Source organism: Salvelinus fontinalis, chromosome 21 (assembly GCF_029448725.1).
Source record: "Salvelinus fontinalis isolate EN_2023a chromosome 21, ASM2944872v1, whole genome shotgun sequence".
NCBI lineage: Eukaryota > Metazoa > Chordata > Actinopteri > Salmoniformes > Salmonidae > Salvelinus > Salvelinus fontinalis.
Window position 1 is genome coordinate 47,505,092 of NC_074685.1, and position 19,126 is coordinate 47,524,217.

Below are 19,126 nucleotides of genomic sequence, written 5' to 3' on the forward strand. Positions count from 1 at the left end.
CGCTTTAGACCCTCCCGAGCAACCCCCGTCCCCAGGTGAGTTATGGTCTGCTCCGCAACCTCCGACAGGGGGAGCATTAAATCATATGCTAGAATGGGAGGGAGGGGGGAGGTATTGGAGGGGAGCAGCTTCTCTTACTTTGTGGGGTGGAGGGTAGGCCATCCCCTCACCCCCCCCCCCCCCCCCCCCCCCCATTTTACAAACCTTTCTTTTTACAGATGGGAAGGAAAGGAGGTTGGTTGAGCTGGCCCAGGACTGTCAATTTCACTTGTTTGGTCTAGACACACTAATTTAGTTGCCCTTTGAACTCTAAATGAGATCACTCGGTTAATGTATTGGGGATTATTGCAGGGGTGGCTACTATCGAGAGAGACAGAGAAAGAAAGAGAGACAGAGAGAGAGAGAAACAGAGAGAGAGACAGAGAGAGACAAAGAGATACACAAACACACCCCACAGAGCCCCAGGACACCAACACAATTAGACCCAACGAAATCATGAGAAAACTAAAATATCATTACTTGACACATGGGAAAGAATTAACAAAAAAACTGAGCAAACTGCAATGCTATTTGGCCCTAAACAGAGAGTACACAGTGGCAGGAATACCTGACCACTGACTGAACCAAACGTAAGGAAAGCTTTGACTATGTACAGACTCAGTGAGCATAGCCTTGCTATTGAGAAAGGCCACTGTAGGCAGACCTGGCTCTCAAGAGAAGACAGGCTATGTGCACACTGCCAACAAAATGAGGTGGAAACTGAGTGTAACGATTGATTTCCTCCTCTTCGACTGAAGAGGAGGTGTAGGGATTGGACCAAAATGCAGCGGGTGATGAATACATGATGAATTTATTTAGACAAGACGAAACACGAAGTACACTTGAATAAATACAAAATAACAAAAACGACGTAGACCGACCTGAACATGAGAACTACACAAAACGAAGAACGCACGAACAGGAACAGACTAGACAAACGAAACAGTCCCGTGTGGTACAAACACTAACACGGAAGACAATCACCCACAAACAAACAGTGTGAACAGCCTACCTTAATATGGTTCTCAATCAGAGGAAACGTCAAACACCTGCCCCTAATTGAGAACCATATCAGGCAACACATTGAACCCAACATAGAAACACATAACATAGACTACCCACCCAGCTCACGCCCTGACCATACTAAACAAATACAAAAACAACGGAAAACAGGTCAGGAACGTGACACTGAGCTGCACTTATTTCCCTCAGATTACACAGACCCACAAAGAATTTGAAAACAAACCCAATTTTGATTAACTCCCATATCTATTGGGTAAAATACCACAGTGTGCCATCACAGCAGCAAGATGTGTGACCTCTTGCCACAAGAAAAGGGCAACCAATTGAAGAACAAACACCGTTGTAAATACAACTCATGTTTATTTATTTTCCCTTTTATACTGTAACTATTTGCACATAATATAACATTTGAAATGTCTTTATTCTTTTGGAACTGTTGTGAGTGTAATGTTTACTGTAAAAGTGTTTTATTGTGTGTGTGTGTGTGTGTGTGTGTGTGTGTGTGTGTGTGTGTGTGTGTGTGTGTGTGTGAGTGAGTGACTTTGTTTGCATTGGGTTTTTTATTTATTTTTAGAGACAATTAAACAGGAAGGTAAAACATAGGTTTAAAATAATGATTAATACATTTAGGTTAAATGAAAAAAGACATGTGTATTTTAAGGTTATTCCAATGCTACATGTTCATGTTTTTTAGGCCAGGTTATTACAATGGTTTATGGTCTGGTGAAATGTGACAATTTTAGTTCAGTTCTTTGTGTTGTAATTCCTTGTCAGAGGAAAGCGAACATGCACTGGCATAAACACTCCAGCACATAAGAGTTTGATGAGTGAAGGATGTGTTTGTCTGGGGGGGGGAGGGGGGCATTAGCTAAGTCTTTACCTAGAGTTTGATGAGTGAAGGATGTGTTTGTCTGGGGGGAGGGAGGGGGGGCGTTAGCTAAGTCTTTACCTAGAGTTTGATGAGTGAAGGATGTGTTTGTCTGGGGGGGGAGGGGTGCGTTAGCTTAGTCTCTACTTAGAGTTTGATGAGTGAAGGATGTGTTTGTCTGGGGGGGGGGAGGGGGGCATTAGCTAAGTCTTTACCTAGAGTTTGATGAGTGAAGGATGTGTTTGTCTGGGGGGAGGGAGGGGGGGCGTTAGCTAAGTCTTTACCTAGAGTTTGATGAGTGAAGGATGTGTTTGTCTGGGGGGGGAGGGGGGGCGTTAGCTAAGTCTTTACCTAGAGTTTGATGAGTGAAGGTTGTGTTTGTCCGGGGGGGGAGGGGGGGCGTTAGCTAAGTCTTTACCTAGAGTTTGATGAGTGAAGGTTGTGTTTGTCCGGGGGGGGGGGGGCGTTAGCTAAGTCTTTACCTAGAGTTTTTTTTTTTTTTTAACCTTCATTTAACTAGGCAAGTCAGTTAAGAACAAATTCTTATTTTCAATGACGGCCTAGGAACAGTGGGTTAACTGCCTTGTTCAGGGGCAGAACGACCTTGTCAGCTCGGGGATTCGATCTTGCAACCTTTTGGTTACAAGTCCAACGCTCTAACCACTAGGCTACCTGCCGCCTCAAGTTTTATGAGGGGAGGTTGTGTCTGTCCACAGGGCATTAGCTAAGTCTAAACCTAGAGTAACATTGCCTTTTACCGAATGACTAATCCACAAACAGGGGGAACCACAAACGTACACTCCCACATACACACAGCTGCAAACACTACAAATACTAGAAAGCTATGAACTCATTTACCCATAAAACAATTCATCAATTTACTCCCCTTTGATAGTATTAACGTCCTTTCATCAACTGCATTATCAAAACAGAAGGATTTTCCCTCATCGACTTCTTACATAAACATACTTCAACGGGGACCGAGAAAAAGCAACAGTGTTTAATGTGTGAGAAAACGAAAATCTTCAAAATGAGAAATTGGAGCCACATGAGAGAATCTCGATTGAGATATTTTCTCCTTATCGATACTGTTAGAGAACTGGTCGAGGCCTGGTTCCTTTAGTCTGCTGCCAGCAGGCCCTGAAAGGGTGGGAGGGAAGGAGGGAGCATGAGAATGAAGGAGAGGGGAGGATGGGGGTAGAGGGAGATGCTGGCAGCAAGGTCTGAGCCAGTGATGTGCAGGTGCTATAGAGAGAACTCAAAGGAATCTCAGCATCATTGCGTAAGCCCCTCTATGTGAAGTGCCAAGGGAAATATTCTGGGAGCTAGCCTCTCTCTAAAATCTCTCTCTACATAAGCTTCTGGGGCTAAACATTGGCATATTAGCTTAAATAGCCCTGTCTATGTGAGTTTGTACTCTAGTGAGACTTTTTAAAAGTGGTCATGTAAAATGTGAATAGACTAAATGTATATTAAGTACATTCTGCCCATTCTGAATGAGTTGAATCTTGAGCCAAACACTTATACCACTTTATTTTTTGCGTTCTTGCTCACTAAAGTTCATAATCATGTTATCTCATTTGCTAGCTGTCGAATTGTCGAGGGTTCCACTACGCCCTCAATTCTCCTCGCTACCAAGTGAGGCATCTATCTACTCAGTGTCTTTGCTAGCAGACTTTACCCATGAATCTTAGGATTGTTACTTAGCAACATAACTGACTGCAAGCTAGCTATTTTATAACATAGCTGGCTACACAATGGTTTAGAACGTTTTGAATTTGACCAGGTGGCATTGTCTCAATGGCCACTACTGAACACATTAGCTAAGTCTAATTTGGACACTAGTGGTCACTACTGAACACATCACCTAAGCCTAATTTGGACACTAGTGGTCACTACTGAACACACCAGCTAAGTCTAATTTGGACACTAGTGGTCACTACTGAACACATCACCTAAGCCTAATTTGGACACTAGTGGTCACTACTGAACACATCAGCTAAGCCTAATTTGGACACTAGTGGTCACTACTGAACACATCAGCTAAGTCTCTAATTTGGACACTAGTGGTCACTACTGAACACATCAGCTAAGTCTAATTTGGACACTAGTGGTTACTACTGAACACATCAGCTAAGTCTCTAATTTGGACACTAGTGGTCACTACTCAACACATCAGCTAAGTCTAATTTGGACACTAGTGGTCACTACTGAACACATCAGCTAAGTCTCTAATTTGGACACTAGTGGTCACTACTCAACACATCAGCTAAGTCTAATTTGGACACTAGTGGTCACTACTGAACACATCAGCTAAGTCTAATTTGGACACTAGTGGTCACTACTCAACACATCAGCTAAGTCTAATTTGGACACTAGTGGTCACTACTGAACACATCAGCTAAGTCTAATTTGGACACTAGTGGTCACTACTGAACACATCAGCTAAGTCTAATTTGGACACTAGTGGTCACTACTCAACACATCAGCTAAGTCTAATTTGGACACTAGTGGTCACTACTGAACACATCAGCTAAGCGGTCTCTCGATAAAGGGCTCTGTGGCCCAGTTTTTAAGTTGAGATTCAGCCATAGATTACAGAGGGACATATGGTCACCACTTTGACTTGTGTAAAAGTGAACATGTGAGTAAAATCACACTGAAACACAATATTCATAGAATAAATGCATTTTGAATCCATATTTTCTTTTGATGTAAAATAAATAGAGTAAATAGTGCATCACAACGAAGAGTGTGTGGCCTCACCTCAGACCACACGCCAGCCTCCCACACGGTAAGACAGTCCTGGCCCTCGCAGCGTTGTGTGGGGGCCGGCTTGGGGCCGGCACAGTCGCGGTCCTTGGCTTTGACCAGGGTGCCGTTGGCTAGCTGCAAGGTGCAGGCAACCTGTCTGCTCTGAGAGCCTCTACCACAGGTACGAGAGCAAGACGTCCACTCAGTCATCATCCACCTGGAGGGGTAGAGAGCACATTGATACACACATACTGTGTACACACACACACACACACACACACACACACACACACACACACACACACACACACACACACACACACACACACACACAGAACACACACACACACACAGAACACACACACACACACACACACAGTACACACACACACAGTACGCACACAGTACACACACACACAGTACACACAAACATATACACAGTACGCACACACTCATAAACATACACATACACAGACAGACAGACAGACACACACCATATATCACAAAAACATCTCTCTCCACAACAACCTTCTGCTTTGTGTAAACAATGTGGCCACCAGACCTCATTCCCATTCAACAGAGAAACCTAAGCCAAGGAGCAGGAACGTGAACGGTGAGTGTATGTGTGTGTGTTTGTGTGTGTGTGTGCGGGGGGGATCTCATCTCAGTGTTAATGACGCCCCATAAACAGACAACCAGGCCCAAGCACAGCCCTAGAGGAAGGCTACCAGGCTGGTTCTGACGTAATGTGGCCCCATCTGGGTGACAGATGTGCAGGCAGAGGCACCAGGGAGAGTCTGGTTCTACTGGTGGATGATGGTGATGGTGGGGTGGATATGCTCCATCCAAGCCTCCCCTCGGTGACTGCGATCAGGGTAGAGCAGCCGGAGAGGACAGGGTCCAGCTGGAAGTCTGCTCGGGCCAAACAGGAACATGACGTGGCCTTGTTGACCTATCACGCTCCCCCCCCCCCCCCCCCCCCCCCCCAAATCCCCATCTGACATCAGATCCACAGATCCAGTGGTCTGTTCTGCCATTATCTGATTGCCGGGTTTTTTGTTGTTGTTGAGCACGGCAGGACTGTAAATGTTATTTATCCGCGGCTCGGGGTGATGAAAGCTCACAGCTTGCTGCTTACTGCTCGGCTGCAGATGAAGTGTAATACCCCAGATACATATGACAGATAAGAGAGAGAAACTAATGGTTTCCAGGGGATGCATTGTGGTGGAATGTAAATGTCAGCAGCGAGTGTGGACTAGCATTGGACTAGCCTTGGACTAGCCTTGGACTAGACTTGGACTAGCCTTGGACTAGCCTTGGACTAGCATTAGACTAGCCTTGGACTAGACTTGGACTAGCATTAGACTAGCCTTGGACTTGCCTTGGACTAGCATTAGACTAGCATTAGACTAGCATTGGACTTGCCTTGGACTAGCCTTGGACTAGCCTTGGACTTGCCTTGGACTAGCATTGGACTAGCATTGTACTAGCCTTGGACTAGCATTGGACTAGCATTAGACTAGCATTGGACTTGCCTTGGACTAGCCTTGGACTAGCCTTGGACTTGCCTTGGACTAGCATTGGACTAGCATTGGACTAGCCTTTGACTAGCCTTGCAGGAAAATAAGGGAAAGTTCTGTACTGGTATAGGCCCGGGGAAGAAGGGCTGCACGTTTATAATCAAGACAAAACAACTTTGTGGGCTTCATGTAAATGTTTGTACTGGCTTCTGTCAACAAATGTGACTTGGTGTATCACCTCAATCCAATATGCAATGGACGATCTAAGGCTCAGCTTACGTCAGCATTAAAGAGGCAATCTGGGATCTAAACAGCGAGAAATCGCCCACCCCATCATTGAAAAACAGCTGGGAGTAAGACAAGTAAAACATTGGCGTAAAACAAGCTTATATTTAGGATTCTGATGGAGTACGACAGTTAAGCTAAGCTCATTTTTTTATTTTAATTTGTCATATTCTTCAATGGCTATACATAATTCATTTAAAAGTTTAAAAAATGTATGTACCAATCTCAGATTCCCCCTTTAACGACGGAGTTTGCAGCACTTCAGAGTATATCATGGAACACTTCTATAAATGTGTTAAGAAGTTGCTACAGAAGATCCTTCAACTAAAGTGGAACAACCATTTCCAGGAACTACCAGAACTTGCTGGATGTGGACTGTTTACTATGAGAAGAACACATGATCAACTGTCATTGTTAACAAGCATCCCAGACTTTGGCATGGCGAAGTGAAGTTTGATTTCTCTTTGAGCTACATGTGCAATATGACTCAATAGTAACATAATTCTTCTATAAGAATTAAAAAGTCTGTTCTCAATGAATGTTGCTATTACACTATCCCCCCCCCATCATTTTTTTGGTAAAATGTTTAGTCATTTAAGCAGACAGTCTTATCCAGAGTGAGTGCATAGATGTTCATACTAGTCCCTCCATGGGAATTGAACCCACAACCCTGACTTTGCAAGTGCCATGTTCTACCAACTGAGCCACACGGGACCATATAATATCAGACTATCTGCCAGTTATAACAAAGCCTGAGAGGGAAGGGAGAAGAAGGAACAGCCATATTGTACCAGCACTTATCTTTACCTTGTCTGGCAGGGCTGATCTTTACATTACATTTACATTTAAGTCATTTAGCAGACGCTCTTATCCAGAGCGACTTACAAATTGGTGCATTCACCTTATGACATCCAGTGGAACAGCCACTTTCCAATAGTGCATCTAAATCTTTACCTTGTCTGCCAGGGCTGATCTTTACCTAGTCTGGCAGGGCCGATCTTTACCTTGTCTGGCAGGGCTGATCATTACCTTGTCTGGCAGGGCTGATCATTACCTTGTCTGGCAGGGCTGATCTTTACCTTGTCTGGCAGGGCTGATCTTTACCTTGTCTGGCAGGGCTGATCTTTACCTTGTCTGGCAGGGCTGATCTTTACCTTGTCTGCCAGGGCTGATCTTTACCTAGTCTGTCAGGGCTGATCTTTACCTTGTCTGTCAGGGCTGATCTTTACCTTGTCTGGCAGGGCTGATCTTTACCTAGTCTGTCAGGGCTGATCTTTACCTTGTCTGGCAGTGCTGATCTTTACCTTGTCTGGCAGGGCTGATCATTACCTTGTCTGGCAGGGCTGATCTTTACCTTGTCTGGCAGGGCTGATCTTTACCTTGTCTATCAGGGCTGATTTTTACCTTGTCTGTCAGGGCTGATCTTTACCTAGTCTGGCAGGGCTGATCTTTACCTTGTCTGGCAGGGCTGATCTTTACCTTGTCTGGCAGGGCTGATCTTTACCTTGTCTGGCAGGGCTGATTTTTACCTTGTCTGGCAGGGCTGATCATTGCACTTGCGGATTTGAGGCTCAGGTTTGGTTAGGTGACGACATCTTCGGTGGTCCACCACACTTGTAGTTTTGTTGACAATGTTAGTGCAGGTGACGATTGTCTTTCTTTCTCCTAGAGAAGAAAAATCTAATATGAACGACAAAGTATTGGAAAGGGATCAAGCAATGTCATGTCCCGGCTTCTGTTTCTCATCTAGCTAATAACTCCTCTTAACCTGTCCCAGCCTCTGTTTCTCATCTAGCTAATAACGCCTCTTAACCTGTCCCAGCCTCTGTTTCTCATCTAGCTAATAACGCCTCTTAACCTGTCCCAGCCTCTGTTTCTCATCTAGCTAATAACTCCTCTTAATCTGTCCCAGCCTCTGTTTCTTATCTAGCTAATAACGCCTCTTAACATGTCCCAGCCTCTGTTTCTCATCTAGCTAATAACGCCTGTCCCAGCCTCTGTTTCTCATCTAGCTAATAACTCCTCTTAACCTGTCCCAGCCTCTGTTTCTCATCTAGCTAATAACGCCTCTTAACCTGTCCCAGCCTCTGTTTCTCATCTAGCTAATAACTCCTCTTAACATGTCCCAGCCTCTGTTTCTCATCTAGCTAATAACTCCTCTTAACCTGTCCCAGCCTCTGTTTCTCATCTAGCTAATAACTCCTCTTAACATGTCCCAGCCTCTGTTTCTCATCTAGCTAATAACTCCTCTTAACCTGTCCCAGCCTCTGTTTCTCATCTAGCTAATAACTCCTCTTAATCTGTCCCAGACTCTGTTTCTCATCTAGCTAATAACGCCTCTTAACCTGTCCCAGCCTCTGTTTCTCATCTAGCTAATAACTCCTCTTAACATGTCCCGGCCTCTGTTTCTCATCTAGCTAATAACGCCTCTTAACCTGTCCCAGCCTCTGTTTCTCATCTAGCTAATAACGCCTCTTAACCTGTCCCAGCCTCTGTTTCTCATCTAGCTAATAACTCCTCTTAACATGTCCCGGCCTCTGTTTCTCATCTAGCTAATAACGCCTCAACCTGTCCCAGCCTCTGTTTCTCATCTAGCTAATAACGCCTCTTAACCTGTCCCAGCCTCTGTTTCTCATCTAGCTAATAACGCCTCTTAACCTGTCCCGGCCTCTGTTTCTCATCTAGCTAATAACTCCTCTTAACCTGTCCCGGCCTCTGTTTCTCATCTAGCTAATAACGCCTCTTAACCTGTCCCAGCCTCTGTTTCTCATCTAGCTAATAACGCCTCTTAACCTGTCCCAGCCTCTGTTTCTCATCTAGCTAATAACGCCTCTTAACCTGTCCCGGCCTCTGTTTCTCATCTAGCTAATAACTCCTCTTAACCTGTCCCGGCCTCTGTTTCTCATCTAGCTAATAACTCCTCTTAACATGTCCCAGCCTCTGTTTCTCATCTAGCTAATAACTCCTCTTAACCTGTCCCAGCCTCTGTTTCTCATCTAGCTAATAACTCCTCTTAATCTGTCCCAGCCTCTGTTTCTCATCTAGCTAATAACTCCTCTTAACCTGTCCCGGCCTCTGTTTCTCATCTAGCTAATAACTCCTCTTAACCTGTCCCGGCCTCTGTTTCTCATCTAGCTAATACCTAATAGAATACGTAATGAGACTGAATCTCCACTCCTCTCCTTTAAAACACACACACACACACACTCCTGGATGTCAATGGGTTGTGTTGGTGTTCCTACCTCCTCCACACACGGCATGGCAGTCCTCCCAGCCAGAGTGGGTCCACATGAAGAGGGATTCACTGGGCATGGCCCCCGGTCCTAACCCCCCCTGGGGTTCCATGTTAGCCTCTGTGGGGATGGTGTACTCGTAATGGATGCCATGGTTCTGCTCATTGAACAGCAGCACCTGGGTCAGGCGGATAATATAAGGTAAACGTTTGAGTAATGTTTGTCTAATGTTTGATGTTATTGCCTCAAGTTTAAAAACAGCAGCACCTGGGTCAGGGGGATAAGAGTTCAACATTTGTCTAATATTTGTCTAATGTTTGACGTTATTGCCTTAAGTTTGTGGATTCAGTCAACCAATTCCAGTAACAAACCACAGCCCCTATTACACCCTAGGCAGGTGGACTGAAAATAATTGAATAGGTAAATTCCAACTAGCCTATCAATGTGGAGGGCAAGGTGGAGCTACGGCCATATTCCAGATTTACATGACGTGTCCAGGGATACACACATCTGGACCTCGAGTCCAGTTCCAAACTGATTTTCATTCTTGCAATTTAGTAAGGGACTGGTTTAAACCTGGGGTACCATGTGAGTACAATTAACTACCAGGTAAAACATTCAAATCAGAATTGGAACTGGACTCAAGGTCCAGATTTGAGTATCCCTGGCTAGGGGCAAGAAACTAGGGGTTAGGGACTAGGGTTAGGGACTAGGGGTTAGGGACTAGGGGTTGTTTCAGAAAAAAGTACACAAACGCTGCATAGCTTCTCAAAAGACTACTTCCTCTGTAAATACATTGAAATAAAAACATTACAATACATGCACTTCATTTCCAAAATGGAGAAGAAACAAACAACTGTTTTTGAAGAGACACTTTCCAAAACCACTGAGACATGATTTGATATCGTATTGATTTGATATCGTATTGATATCGTATTGATTTGATATCATATTGCCGCTCACACACTACTGTTATCAATTAACATGTATTACTTCATGAAACCACTGTGCAGGACCCGATTTATCATGATTTATCATGATCCCCCCCCCCCCCCCCCCCCCGTTGACATAATCTCATTAGTAGTTGTCAGGAGGCTAATGCTATTCAAATTATAACCCTAATCTCAGCAATGACAGAGCTGTCGCTAGCCCCAGCCAGCTAATAACGGCAGCCGTGCAGCCAATCATATCCTCAATCATTAATCGCGTCTGCGCTCAGGCTGCCAGGCTGGTCACAGGCCAACTCACAACCTGACCTGACATATGGAGTGTGCGCTTCCACCTGTGGATATAGTACCACCAGAAATTCCGTAGTTCCATTAGACATTAGCCCTGTAGCACCTCAGGACTAGGGGACGTGACCACAATAATGAAACTGCGTAGCCCTGGTAGCACCTCAGGACTAGGGGACGTGACCACAATAATGAAACTGCGTAGACCTGGTAGCACCTCAGGACTAGAGGACGTGACCACAATAATGAAACTGCGTAGCCCTGGTAGCACCTCAGGACTAGGGGACGTGACCACAATAATGAAACTGCGTAGCCCTGGTAGCACCTCAGGACTAGAGGACGTGACCACAATAATGAAACTGCGTAGCCCTGGTAGCACCTCAGGACTAGAGGACGTGACCACAATAATGAAACTGCGTAGCCCTGGTAGCACCTCAGGACTAGAGGACGTGACCACAATAATGAAACTGCGTAGCCTTGGTAGCACCTCAGGACTAGGGGACGTGACCACAATAATGAAACTGCGTAGCCTTGGTAGCACCTCAGGACTAGGGGACGTGACCACAATAATGAAACTGCGTAGCCCTGGTAGCACCTTAGGACTAGGGGACGTGACCACAATAATGAAACTGCGTAGCCCTGGTAGCACCTCAGGACTAGGGGACGTGACCACAATAATGAAACTGCGTAGCCCTGGTAGCACCTCAGGACTAGGGGACGTGACCACAATAATGAAACTGCGTAGCCCTGGTAGCACCTCAGGACTAGAGGACGTGACCACAATAATGAAACTGCGTAGCCCTGGTAGCACCTCAGGACTAGAGGACGTGACCACAATAATGAAACTGCGTAGCCCTGGTAGCACCTCAGGACTAGAGGACGTGACCACAATAATGAAACTGCGTAGCCTTGGTAGCACCTCAGGACTAGGGGACGTGACCACAATAATGAAACTGCGTAGCCCTGGTAGCACCTCAGGATTAGGGGACGTGACCACAATAATGAAACTGCGTAGCCCTGGTAGCACCTCAGGACTAGAGGACGTGACCACAATAATGAAACTACGTAGCCTTGGTAGCACCTCAGGACTAGGGGACGTGACCACAATAATGAAACTGCGTAGCCCTGGTAGCACCTCAGGACTAGAGGACGTGACCACAATAATGAAACTGCGTAGCCTTGGTAGCACCTCAGGACTAGGGGACGTGACCACAATAATGAAACTGCGTAGCCCTGGTAGCACCTTAGGACTAGGGGACGTGACCACAATAATGAAACTGCGTAGCCCTGGTAGCACCTCAGGACTAGGGGACGTGACCACAATAATGAAACTGCGTAGCCCTGATAGCACATCAGGACTAGAGGACGTGACCACAAATGGATGTAAACCCACAGAGCAGCCCTGGGTTCAAGTATAATCTGAAATCACTTTCAAAATGATGTGCTTCATTGAGCTTGCCTGTTGTAATGGAACCAACAGAAAAGTCCCATAAGTGAAAACCCTGCACATCAGCAGACACTCTTATCCAGAGCAATGTACAGTAGTGAATGCATACCTTTTCCATTGATACTAATCCCCCGAGGGAATCGAACCCACAACCCTGGCATTGCAAGTGCCATTGCTCTAACAACTGAGCCACTCCAGACAGGCTAAAACAAACGCTGAAAGTAGGTTCAAAGATTCCAAATAGTATTTGAACCCAGGTTTACAGAGACATAAGGAAATAAGGAAGTAATTCACCATGAGATGCAGCGGGGAGGTAGTGGGACCTCTGGCTGACATTTTCTCCCACAGTCCTCTCCGGACGTAGTGAACGGTGGTGCCCGCCATGTTGAAGGCTCCTGGGCGGTCTATCTTCCAGTCGCTGTTGATGGAATGCTTGTTTGTGTCTTTGAGTGCTGCAGAAAGTAAACAAGGAAATGCAGCAGAGATCATTTGGGACTTAATGGTTACAGTCCCAAATGGCACCCTATTCCCTAGATAGTAATTCATGGGCTCTGGTTAAATGTTGTCCATTATATAGTGAATAGAGTACCATTTTGGGATGTTTCCACTGTTTTGATGCACATGTAACTTGTACCCACTCTGTGGACGGATGTTGTTGATACTGTGAGGGAGGGAAAAATACAAGGCAGCAGTCTGGCCAAAGTTCAGTTTACCACTTAGATGTGAGGCCTTCATCTTAGACGTGTTTAGCTGTGAGGCCTTCATCTTAGACGTGTTTAGATGTGAGGTCCTTCATCTTAGAAGTGTTTAGCTATGAGGCCTTCATCTTAGACGTGTTTAGCTGTGAGGTCCTTCATCTTAGGCGTGTTTAGCTGTGAGGTCCTTCATCTGAGACGTGTTTAGATGTGAGGTCCTTCATCTTAGACGTGTTTAGCTATGAGGCCTTCATCTTAGACGTGTTTAGCTGTGAGGCCTTCATCTTAGACGTGTTTAGCTGTGAGGCCTTCATCTTAGACGTGTTTAGATGTGAGGTCCTTCATCTTAGACGTGTTTAGCTATGAGGCCTTCATCTTAGACGTGTTTAGCTGTGAGGTCCTTCATCTTAGGCGTGTTTAGCTGTGAGGTCCTTCATCTTAGACGTGTTTAGCTGTGAGGTCCTTCATCTTAGACGTGTTTAGCTGTGAGGCCTTCATCTTACATGTGTTTAGCTGTGAGGCCTTCATCTTACATGTGTTTAGCTGTGAGGCCTTCATCTTAGACGTGTTTAGCTGTGAGGTCCTTCATCTTAGACGTGTTTAGCTATGAGGTCCTTCATCTTAGACGTGTTTAGCTGTGAGGTCCTTCATCTTAGACGTGTTGAGCTGTGAGGACCTTCATCTTAGACGTGTTTAGATGTGAGGTCCTTCATCTTAGACGTGTTGAGCTGTGAGGTCCTTCATCTTAGACGTGTTTAGCTGTGAGGTTTCATCTTAGACGTGTTTAGCTGTGAGGCCTTCATCCTAGACGTGTTTAGCTGTGAGGCCTTCATCTTAGACGTGTTTAGCTGTGAGTTCCTTCATCTTAGACGTGTTTAGCTGTGAGGTCCTTCATCTTAGACGTGTTTAGCTGTGAGGTCCTTCATCTTAGACGTGTTTAGCTGTGAGGTCCTTCATCTTAGACGTGTTTAGCTGTGAAGTCCTTCATCTTAGACGTGTTTAGATGTGAGGTCCTTCATCTTAGACGTGTTTACCTGTGAGGTCCTTCATCTTAGACGTGTTTAGATGTGAGGTCCTTCATCTTAGACGTGTTTAGCTATGAGGCCTTCATCTTAGACGTGTTTAGCTGTGAAGTCCTTCATCTTAGACGTGTTTAGATGTGAGGTCCTTCATCTTAGACGTGTTTAGATGTGAGGTCCTTCATCTTAGACGTGTTTAGCTGTGAGGTCCTTCATCTTAGACGTGTTTAGCTGTGAAGTCCTTCATCTTAGACGTGTTTAGATGTGAGGTCCTTCATCTTAGACGTGTTTAGCTGTGAGGTCCTTCATCTTAGACGTGTTTAGCTGTGAGGTCCTTCATCTTAGACGTGTTTAGCTGTGAGGTCCTTCATCTTAGACGTGTTTAGCTGTGAGGCCTTCATCTTACATGTGTTTAGCTGTGAGGCCTTCATCTTAGACGTGTTTAGCTGTGAGGTCCTTCATTTTAGACGTGTTTAGCTGTGAGGTCCTTCATCTTAGACGTGTTTACAAAATTATTTGAAACGTCAATATATATTTACAACAATTGATGCTTGTTTTTTGAACCTTGTTTATCTCCTTTGATAATGTATTCTACAACATACTTTAGAATGGTGTTATTCTCTTCACACACACACACACACACACACACACACACACACACACACACACACACACACACACACACACACACACACACACACACACACACACACACACACACACACACACACACACACACACACACACACACACACACACACACACACACACACTCGCCAGAATCCTAACAGTAACCTCTTGTCCAATCTTATCACTCTTCCCTCTACATGCGTTTGAACTCATTTGGCTTCTCCTTAGCAGATTGGCATCCTGGGAGGGTGGAGAGGGATGGCTTAGCGAATGGGGAGTGAGGAAGGAATGGTGGTGGGGAAGCAGAGACACTGGGGAAGTAGAGAGGAGGGGTAGTAGAGAGGAGGGGTAGTAGAGAGGAGGGGGTAGTAGAGAGGAGGGGTAGTAGAGAGGAGGGGGAAGTAGAGCCTCTGGTGAAGTAGAGCCTCTGGTGAATTAGAGACTCTGGGAAGTAGAGACATTGGGGAAGTAGAGACCTTGGGGAAGTAGAGAGGAGGGGGTAGTAGAGAGGAGGGAGAAGTAGAGAGGCGGGTGAAGTAGAGAGGCGGGGGAAGTAGAGACTCTGGGGAAGTAGAGACTCTGGGGAAGTAGAGAGGCGGGAGAAGTAGAGAGGCGGGAGAAGTAGAGAGGAGGGAGAAGTAGAGAGGCGGGTGAAGTAGAGACTCTGGGGAAGTAGAGATTCTGGGGAAGTAGAGACTCTGGGGAAGTAGAGACTCTGGGGAAGTAGAGACTCTGGGGAAGTAGAGACTCTGGGGAAGTAGAGAGGTGGGAGAAGTAGAGACTCTGGGGAAGTAGAGACTCTGGGGAAGTAGAGACTCTGGGGAAGTAGAGACTCTGGGGAAGTAGAGACTCTGGGGAAGTAGAGACTCTGGGGAAGTAGAGACTCTGGGGAAGTAGAGACTCTGGGGAAGTAGAGAGGTGGGAGAAGTAGAGACTCTGGGGAAGTAGAGAGGCGGGAGAAGTAGAGACTCTGGGGAAGTAGAGAGGAGGGGGAAGTAGAGACTCTGGGGAAGTAAAGAGGCGGGGGAAGTAGAGACTCTGGGGAAGTAGAGAGGCGGGAGAAGTAGAGACTCTGGGGAAGTAGAGAGGAGGGGGTAGTAGAGAGGAGGACAAAGTAGAGATTCTGGGGAAGTAGAGACTCTGGGGAAGTAGAGACATTGAGGAAGTAGAGACTCTGGGGAAGTAGAGACTCTGGGGAAGTAGAGAGGCGGGGGAAGTAAAGAGGCGGGGGAAGTAGAGACTCTGGGGAAGTAGAGAGGCGGGAGAAGTAGAGACTCTGGGGAAGTAGAGAGGCGGGAGAAGTAGAGACTCTGGGGAAGTAGAGAGGAGGGGGTAGTAGAGAGGAGGACAAAGTAGAGATTCTGGGGAAGTAGAGACTCTGGGGAAGTAGAGACATTGAGGAAGTAGAGACCTTGGGGAAGTAGAGACATTGAGGAAGTAGAGACCTTGGGGAAGTAGAGAGGAGGGAGAAGTAGAGACTCTGGGGAAGTAGAGAGGAGGGAGAAGTAGAGAGGAGGGAAAGTAGAGACTCCTTTAAGCATCATTGTTTTTCAAGTACTAATGTCACTGTTCCTCGGTGGCTTCAAAGCCTCTCATTGGCTAATACATAGCATCAGCAATCCATGGTTTATATACATCATTGGAGTCTACACATTCTGGGTGATATGATACAACGTCATCATCTCACCGTCTTCTTCTCTCATTGGCTATTGCTGATCACCTTTCTCAAAACTTGTCGTTGCAAATCTCACACTAAGTAGAGGGTCTGGGGAAGTAGAGGGTCTGGGGAAGTAGAGAAGAGGGGAAAGTAGAGAGGAGGGGAAAGTAGTGACTCTGGGGAAGTAGAGAGGACTGCCCCAGCAGCCTCTCAGTGTAATCGAAGTGAGTCGCCTCGTGGTTCCTAATCACATGAAAGGCAGGAGTCAGGACGCTGGCAGGCAGGGGAGAAAAACAGTCAGGTTGAATCCCAAATGGCTATAAGTAGTGCACTACATAGGGAATAGGGTGCCACTTGAGACATATTACTCCCTGATAGCAGGCAGGTCTGCTGACACATATTAGACATATCATTACAGCACAGGGCTTGTGTTGTGTGGTTACACTAGGAGTCATCTGAAAGAGAGACATCTGAAAGACAGCCATATGAGAGATGAGAGGAGATGTGTGGAGCTGGGGAACTAATGCTCTCTCACTAAAGCTGGCTGAAGGACTAATCTGAGAGCAGTGGATTGGGCACGTGAAAGATGAGAAGGGTGATCTCTGTATAGATGTGTAGGAGCTGGCGGAGTAATACCAGGCGTACACTACACGACTTTCAAAAGCGTAACATCGCTGAGCCTATCACATTAAACAAACGTCTTTCATTACGTTTTTTTTTGTCTTCCCAACGTAGTCGTGCACACACTAAACATTCTGGCAGACGGTGGTCACACACTATAGGTTCTTCAGTTGGTCGTGAGGATTCTGGAAACCCTGCTGTCTCGTGAAAACAATGATGTGATTAGATTGTGTAGCTATAACGAGCTGTGGCTTCAAAGCAGCTTCAATACATGTTGAATTGAATAACATTGCTTGTGAACTTCAGAGTAAGCATATTAGTAGGCTAGTAGTAGTCATCACTCCTGCTCGAGAGTCCACCAATGATTTATATATACACTAGATACCTACCAGCGCTGTTTTGAAGCCGATTCACCTCCATCTTGGCACTCCCCCAACGTTGACTTAAATGTAAATGTTGTAAAAAAATATATTTTGCCAGCTAGAGAAATGCATTTATTAATGTCTACATTGGTTTTACCATGAGTATTCTATTACAGACACCTTAATGGATACTTTTAAAATGATATTATGTGAGCTAAACATAAAAAAATAAAATATATACAAAAACATTTTCCTTAAAGCATCATTTTCTTTTTAAGGACTGATGTCACTGTTCGTCGGTGGCTTCAAAGCCTCTCATTGGCTAATACATAGGTTCGTCGGTGGCTTCAAAGCCTCTCATTGGCTAATACATAGGTTCGTCGGTGGCTTCAAAGCCTCTCATTGGCTAATACATAGGTTCGTCGGTGGCTTCAAAGCCTATCATTGGCTAATACATAGCATCAGCAATCCATGGTTTATATACATCATTGGAGTCTACACATTCTGGGTGATATGATACAACGTCATCATCTCACTGGCTTCTTCTCTCATTGGCTATTGCTGATCACCTTTCTCAAAACTTGACGTTGCAAATCTCACACTACAAGAGTGTTGCAGTATTTGTACGGATAAAATAAAACATGTTTGAAAATAACAGGACCTCTGGGACGACTCAAAGACGGGATCCTCAGATTGGCTCTCTGACCCGGTCACATTAAACGAGCGTCGGTGACGACCGTAACCCCAAGTAGGCAACGACATGGGGATTTTGTCTACGATCTCAAAAACTTGTCTGGGACAGCTAAATTGGGGCCAAAATCGTGCAGTGTACGCCCGGCTTAAGTGTTCTCTCTCTTCATATGGGGAAGGACTGATCCAAGAGCAGCGACTTGAACGGACCAAGTGATGAGAGGAGTGGTTGAGAGGAGTGATGAGAGAAGTGATGAGAGGAGTGGTTGAGAGGAGTGGTTGAGAGGAGTGGTTGAGAGGAGTGGTTGAGAGGAGTGGTTGAGAGGAGTGGTTGAGAGGAGTGGTTGAGAGGAGTGGTTGAGAGAAGTGATGAGAGAAGTGATGAGAGGAGTGATGAGAGGAGTGGTTGACAGGAGTGATGAGAGGAGTGTTGAGAGGAGTGGTTGAGAGGAGTGATGAGAGGAGTGTTGAGAGGAGTGTTGAGAGGAGTGATGAGAGGAGTGTTGAGAGGAGTGTTGAGAGGAGTGATGAGAGGAGTGATGAGAGGAGTGTTAAGATGAGTGTTGAGAGGAGTGTTGAGAGGAGTGATGAGAGGAGTGATGAGAGGAGTGGTTGAGAGGAATGATGAGAGGAGTGGTTGAGAGGAGTGGTTGAGAGGAGTGGTTGAGAGGAGTGGTTGAGAGGAGTGTTGAGAGGAGTGGTTGAGAGGAGTGGTTGAGAGGAGTGATGAGAGGAGTGGTTGAGAGGAGTGATTGAGAGGAGTGTTGAGAGGAGTGTTGAGAGGAGTGATGAGAGGAGTGGTTGAGAGGAGTGGTTGAGAGGAGTGGTTGAGAGGAGTGGTTGAGAGGAGTGATGAGAGGAGTGGTTGAGAGGAGTGTTGAGAGGAGTGTTGAGAGGAGTGGTTGAGAGGAGTGTTGAGAGGAGTGGTTGAGAGGAGTGATGAGAGGAGTGGTTGAGAGGAGTGATGAGAGGAGTGGTTGAGAGGAGTGTTGAGAGGAGTGTTGAGAGGAACGATGAGAGGAGTGTTGAGAGGAGTGTTGAGAGGAATGAT

At 45.8% G+C, this 19,126-nt stretch overlaps 1 protein-coding gene across 1 annotated transcript in view; it reads right to left on the reverse strand.

Moving 5' to 3' along the window:
* Positions 1-19,126, reverse strand: part of LOC129819043 (A disintegrin and metalloproteinase with thrombospondin motifs 19-like) — a 169,110-nt gene that overhangs the window by 19,048 nt on the left and 130,936 nt on the right. The window contains exons 17-20 of the mRNA XM_055875548.1: positions 12,696-12,853; positions 9,732-9,900; positions 8,019-8,154; positions 4,697-4,901 (exon numbers count right to left, since the gene is read on the reverse strand). Coding sequence (XP_055731523.1) covers positions 4,697-4,901; positions 8,019-8,154; positions 9,732-9,900; positions 12,696-12,853 — 668 coding nt within the window. The remainder of the gene's footprint in view (positions 1-4,696; positions 4,902-8,018; positions 8,155-9,731; positions 9,901-12,695; positions 12,854-19,126) is intronic.